Genomic DNA, 6,772 nt, shown 5'->3' on the forward strand with positions numbered 1-6,772 from the left:
GGACAAAGCTGGGGGGGGGACACAGACCGTGTCACCGGCCACCTTCTGCACCCACAGGCTCTTCAAGGAGCAGAACGAGGACCTGGTGGACCATGTCCCCAAGGAGCGGGAGGCGCTGCTGGAGAGGGAGTTCCAACGAGTCACCATCTCCGGGGAGGAGAAATGTGGGGTGAGACCCCTCCCCAACCCACCAGGATGGGGGTGAAGGACCTCAGGGGGTGTCAACCTCCACCTTAGGGGGGTGAAGGCCCTCGGGGGGTGTCAACCTCCACCTTACGGGGGTGAAGGATCTCAGGGGATGTCAACCTCCACCTTACGGGGGTGAAGGCCCTCGGGGGGTGTCAACCTCCACCTTACGGGGGTGAAGGCCCTCGGGGGGTGTCAACCTCCACCTTACGGGGGTGAAGGCCCTCAGGGGGTGTCAACCTCCACCTTACGGGGGTGAAGGCCCTCAGGGGGTGTCAACCTCCACCTTACGGGGGTGAAGGCCCTCAGGGGGTGTCAACCTCCACCTTACGGGGGTGAAGGCCCTCAGGGGGTGTCAACCTCCACCTTACGGGGGTGAAGGCCCTCAGGGGGTGTCAACCTCCACCTTACGGGGGTGAAGGCCCTCGGGGGGTGTCAACCTCCACCTTACGGGGGTGAAGGCCCTCGGGGGGTGTCAACCTCCACCTTACGGGGCTGAAGGACCTCAGGGGGTGTCAACCTCCACCTTAGGGGGGTGAAGGTCCTCGGGGGGTGTCAACCTCCACCTTACGGGGCTGAAGGACCTCAGGGGGTGTCAACCTCCACCTTAGGGGGGTGAAGGTCCTCGGGGGGTGTCAACCTCCACCTTACGGGGCTGAAGGACCTCAGGGGGTGTCAACCTCCACCTTAGGGGGGTGAAGGTCCTCGGGGGGTGTCAACCTCCACCTTACGGGGCTGAAGGACCTCAGGGGGTGTCAACCTCCACCTTAGGGGGGTGAAGGTCCTCGGGGGGTGTCAACCTCCACCTTACGGGGGTGAAGGCCCTCAGGGGGTGTCAACCTCCACCTTACGGGGCTGAAGGCCCTCGGGGGGGGTCAACCTCCACCTTACGGGGGTGAAGGACCTCAGGGGGGGTCAACCTCCACCTTGCCGTTCGTTTCTTATGGTGTCTTCAAACCCCAGGTGAAGGTCCTCAGGGGGTGTCAACCTCCACCTTACGGGGGTGAAGGTCCTCAGGGGGTGTCAACCTCCACCTTACGGGGGTGAAGGTCCTCAGGGGGTGTCAACCTCCACCTTACGGGGGTGAAGGTCCTCAGGGGGTGTCAACCTCCACCTTACGGGGGTGAAGGTCCTCAGGGGGTGTCAACCTCCACCTTACGGGGGTGAAGGTCCTCAGGGGGTGTCAACCTCCACCTTACGGGGGTGAAGGTCCTCAGGGGGTGTCAACCTCCACCTTACGGGGGTGAAGGTCCTCAGGGGGTGTCAACCTCCACCTTACGGGGGTGAAGGTCCTCAGGGGGTGTCAACCTCCACCTTACGGGGGTGAAGGCCCTCAGGGGGTGTCAACCTCCACCTTACGGGGGTGAAGGACCTCGGGGGGTGTCAACCTCCACCTTACGGGGGTGAAGGCCCTCAGGGGGTGTCAACCTCCACCTTGCCGTTGGTTTCTTATGGTGTCTTCCAACCCCAGGTGCCCTTCACGGACCTTCTGGATGCGGCCAAGAGCGTGGTGAAGGCCTTGTTCCTACGGGAGAAGTACATGGGGTTGTCCATGCAGAGCTTCTGCAAAACCACCGCCCGGTACCTCCAGGACCTCTCCGAGAAGCCCCTGGAGACCCGTGGCTATGAGGAGGTGCCCGAGACCCCCGTGGCTGCCGGTGAGCACACTGTGGTGGTGGGTCTTCACCTTGGGATGAAGTGTTGGAGGTGCTTTGGGGGAACCATGAGATGATGTGTGTCCTCCTTGGGTGTCTCCTGGCCACAGATGCCCCCGTGCACCCCCCCTTCGCGGAGCAGCACCCCTACGAGACGTGTGACCCCCAGACCATGCCAGCAGACCTGGGCTTCGGGCTGAAGATGGTGGACGGGGTGGTGCACGTCTACACCAAGCAGGACCTCACCGACAAGTGAGACACGGGGGCTCACTGGTGTGATGAGTTTGCCCGGGTGGCGTGGGGCATGGGGGGAGCTGTGGGGACACTGGGCCGTGTCCCCACCTGTGACCCACCACTGTCCCCACCCCACCAGGAGCACGGAGCTGGACCTGCCCTACCCCGACCTTCAGGAGTTCATCGCCGACATGAATTTCCTCATGGCTTTGATCATCAACGGGCCCATGTAAGGAGAAGGGTGTCACCACGGGGGTGTCTTGGGGGGTTGTGTCCCACCATGGTGGGGGGGACAGCACCAGAGAACATGGTGGTGGCTATGACACACGGTCCCGGTGCAGCTCCCATGTCCACATGTCCATCCTTGCTCATGGTGACCGTGCATGGGGAGGAGGGTCCAAGAGAGCAATGTCCCCTCATCCTGGTGGGCACCAGCCTCATGGGGCTGGAAGTTCTCCCTCCTCTCCCCCAAACTGATGTCCCCTTCTCCACCCCGGGCAGCAAATCCTTCTGCTACCGCCGGCTGCAGTACCTGAGCTCCAAGTTCCAGATGCACGTGCTGCTCAACGAGATGAAGGAGCTGGCGGCCCAGAAGAAGGTGCCCCACCGCGACTTCTACAACATCCGCAAGGTACCCACCAGCTCGTGGTGGAGGGGTCCTGGCTTGACCTGGGGGGCACTTGAAGGGTCTCAGGGCTGAACATCACCCTCTGGCCACGCAGGTGGACACCCACATCCACGCCTCGTCCTGCATGAACCAGAAGCATCTCCTGCGCTTCATCAAGCGGGCCATGAAGAAGCACCTGGATGAAATTGTCCACGTGGAGAAGGGCAAGGAGCAGACGCTCAAGGAGGTCTTCGAGACCATGAACCTCACCGCCTACGACCTGAGCGTGGACACGCTGGATGTCCACGCGGTACGAGGGACACCCCCTCAAATCCTGGAGATGAGCAGGGCTCCCAGCCCATCCCTGGTTGGGGTGGGGGATCTTCTCTAGGGGTTGTCCCAGGAAGGGTTGGGGAGATGTTGGGGGCTCTGGTTAGGGATGTTGTGGTGGCTCTGGGGTGATGAGGGGTCTCAGCTCACGTCTGTGTCCCCCTCCCAGGACCGCAACACCTTCCACCGCTTCGACAAGTTCAACGCCAAGTACAACCCCATCGGCGAGTCCATCCTGAGGGAGATCTTCATCAAGACGGACAACCGCGTCTCGGGGAAGTACTTTGCCCACATCATCAAGGTGAGTAACCCTGAGGGCTGACCCTCCATATCTCCCTCCTTCTGATGTCCACGGTGACAATGCCACCCACATCCCTCCATCCTGGAGGCCACGGGGTGACACTTTCCCATCCCTGGTGCAGGAGGTGATGTCCGACCTGGAGGAGAGCAAGTACCAGAACGCCGAGTTGCGGCTCTCCATCTACGGCCGGTCCCGGGACGAGTGGGACAAGCTGGCCCGTTGGGCCGTCAACCACCGTGTCCACTCCAACAACGTCCGCTGGCTCGTGCAGGTGCCCCGGCTCTTGTGAGTAAAGGGGTGGGGGGCAGATACCCTCAACCGAGGTCATCACTTGGGTGGGGAGACCAAGGAAACCACCCCACTGATGGGTGGGGTGGGGTGGGATGAGCCCATCCCATCTCTGAGCGGGGTCCGTCCACCTGCAGCGATGTCTACCGGACGAAGAAGCAGTTGGCCAACTTCCAGGAGATGCTGGAGAACATCTTCCTGCCCCTCTACGAGGCCACCATCCACCCTGCCCAACACCCCGAGCTGCACCTCTTCCTGGAGCACGTGAGCACCGCGGGAGGGGGGGGGACACCAGTGACACCCAGCCTGGACCCAGCTTGTAGGGCTGGAGCAGATCTTCTGGAGGGGGTGACCATCCCACTCTGGGGGGTTGTCTCCTTGGCCAGGTGGATGGCTTCGACAGCGTGGATGATGAATCCAAACCAGAGCACCACATCTTCAACCTGGACAGCCCCTTACCGGGCAACTGGGTGGAGGAGGACAACCCACCCTACTCCTACTACCTGTACTACATGTACGCCAACATGACGGTGCTCAACCACCTCCGAAGGTGAGGACACCTTGGGGTCCCCGGGCACCTCTGTCCATCCTGGTGGGGGGTCAGATGGTGATGGTGAGCCCCACGTTGCAGGAAGAGAGGGTTCCACACCTTCGTCCTGCGCCCTCACTGCGGGGAGGCCGGTCCCATCCACCACCTCGTCTCGGGCTTCATGGTCTCGGAGAACATCTCCCATGGCTTGCTGCTCCGCAAGGTGAGCGCCAAGGGGATGGGGGGTGCCCCTGGGGGCTGGGTACGTGGTTGGGGACCCCTCCTCACCTCACCCCGTTGTGTGTGTGTGTGTGTGTGTCCTCTCCCCAGGCCCCCGTCCTGCAGTACCTCTACTACCTGGCGCAGATCGGCATCGCCATGTCCCCCTTGAGCAACAACAGCCTCTTCCTCAGCTACCACCGCAACCCCCTGCCCGAGTACCTCTCGCGGGGCCTCATGGTCTCCCTCTCCACCGATGACCCCCTCCAGTTCCACTTCACCAAGGTGAGTGACTGGGAAGAGGGCGGGTGGGGGTGTCATGGGTCACCAACCCCCCCAAAAACAGCTACGGGGTGGCCACCAGCCCAAGTCATGGTGATGGGACAGATGGTGGCAAAGAGCAGGGCAACGAGGGGCTCTGGAGGATGCTGATGGTCTCCAGAGAGGGTGGGAGAAGTTGGGAACCCCCCATCCTCTCTTGGGGGGTGGTCCATGGGTGGGTGGTGAGGCTGTGTGTGTTGTGTCCCCCCAACAGGAGCCGCTGATGGAGGAGTACAGCATCGCCACCCAGGTCTGGAAGCTGAGCTCCTGCGACATGTGCGAGCTGGCCCGCAACAGTGTCCTCATGAGCGGCTTCTCCCACAAGGTGACAACTTCGATAGAGTCTCCCAAAGCATCCTCCTGGAGAAACCGGCCACCCACGGCTTGGGTGGGAGGACTCTCCGTTGGGTTAAAGACTGGCTGGAGGCTGGGCCAAGAGGGTGGTGGGGAATGGAGTGGTCACCAGTGGTGTCCCCCAGGGCTCGGCACTGGGACCCGTTCTCTTTAACATCTTCATCAATGATCTGGACAAAGGGGTTGAGTGCACCCTCAGTAAGTTTGGAGATGACACCAAGTTGGGTGGGAGTGTTGACCTGCTGGAGGGTAGGAAGGCTTTGCAGAGGGATCTGGATAGGCTGGATGGATGGGCCGAGGCCAACGGGATGAGGTTCAACAAGGTCAAGTGCCAGGTTCTGCCCTTGGGTCACACCAACCCCATGGATGCTCCAGGCTGGGGGCAGAGTGGCTGGAGCTGCCTGGTGGAAAAGGACCTGGGGGTGTTGGTCAACCCTTGGCTGAACACGAGCCAGGAGTTTGCCCAGGTGGCCAAGAAGGCCACCAGCATCCTGGTCTGTGTCAGGAACAGCGTGGGGAGGAGGACTCAGGAGGTGATCATTCCCCTGGATTGGGCACTAGTGAGGCCCCATCTCGAGGGTGGGGTCCAGTTTTGGGCCCCTCACCACAAAAAAGACATTGAGGGGCTGGAGTGGGTCCAGAGAAGGGCAACGGAGCTGGTGAGGGGTCTGGAGCACAAGGAGAAGGTGCTGGAGAACTTGTGAGGAGCGGCTGAGGGAGCTGGGGGTGTTCAGCCTGGAGAAAAGGAGGCTGAGGGGAGACCTTCTTGCTCTCTCCAACTCCCTGAAGGAGGGTGTAGCCAGGGGGGGTCGGTCTCTTCTCTCAAGGAACAGGCCATGGGACAAGAGGAAACACCAGGGGAGGTTCAGGCTGGATATTAGGAAGAACTTTTCCATGGAAAGGGTTATCAAGCCTTGGAATGGGCTGCCCAGGGAAGGGGTTGAGGCCCCATCCCTGGAGATGTCCAAAAGCCGGGTTGACGTGGTGCTGGGGGACATGGTTTAGTGATGGGTTTTTTTGTCCAAGTTGATGGTTGGCCTAGATGATCTTGAAGATCCCTTCCAACCCAGATGATCCTATAATTCTATGACTCTAACTTCTCCACGAGGTCCCCATTCCCACCAGGGCCACCTTCCTCCCAAAAAAAGAAAAACACCCAGCAACGGGAGTGCTGAGGAACCTGTGAAGGGACCCTTCTCCACCTTCTTCTCCCCAGGTGAAGAGCTACTGGTTGGGTCCCCACTACCTGAAGGAAGGGCCGGAGGGCAACGACATCCGTCGGACCAACGTCCCCGACATCCGCGTCAGCTACCGCTTCGAGACGCTGTGCCAGGAGCTGACCCTCATCACGCAGGCGGTGCAGAGCGAGGAGCTGGAGACCATCCAGGAGGAGGACGCCCTCACCATCACCTCCAACCTGGCCACCCACTGACCCCCCCCCCCCCCATCTTCTCTCTCTCTCTCTCTTTTCCCCCAAGTTCTTGTCCCCACCTCCCTGAAGGAGGAAGACCATCCAGGAGGAGGACACCCTCCTGGCCCATCCTGGAGGATCACCTCCAACCTGGCCACCCACTGACCCCCCCACCCCACATCTTCTCTCTCTCTCTCTCTTTTCCCCCAAGTTCTTGTCCCCACCTCCCCGTGGGGGGGGAGACCATCCAGGAGGAGGACGCCTTCACCATCACCTCCAACCTGGCCACCCACCCTCCCCACCCCCCCCCTCCCTCTCTCTCTCTCTCCCTCCCCCT

General features: G+C 61.5%; 1 protein-coding gene across 1 annotated transcript; it reads left to right on the plus strand.

The window, feature by feature from the left end:
• Positions 1 to 22: 22 nt before the first annotated feature.
• Positions 23 to 6,734, plus strand: AMPD2 (adenosine monophosphate deaminase 2; the record flags this gene model as incomplete). The annotated part of the gene is made up of 14 exons (XM_014962643.1): positions 23 to 169; positions 1,658 to 1,844; positions 1,952 to 2,093; positions 2,215 to 2,304; positions 2,577 to 2,706; positions 2,798 to 2,992; positions 3,182 to 3,313; positions 3,435 to 3,598; positions 3,739 to 3,865; positions 3,988 to 4,151; positions 4,233 to 4,353; positions 4,461 to 4,634; positions 4,885 to 4,995; positions 6,241 to 6,734. Coding segments are annotated over 14 exons (2,100 nt in total), but the record flags the coding sequence as incomplete, so codon positions are not given.
• Between the last annotated feature and the right edge of the window lie 38 nt (positions 6,735 to 6,772).

This window comes from Calidris pugnax, unplaced genomic scaffold (genome assembly GCF_001431845.1).
Source record: "Calidris pugnax isolate Ruff unplaced genomic scaffold, ASM143184v1 scaffold2645, whole genome shotgun sequence".
In the NCBI taxonomy this organism is placed as follows: domain Eukaryota; kingdom Metazoa; phylum Chordata; class Aves; order Charadriiformes; family Scolopacidae; genus Calidris; species Calidris pugnax.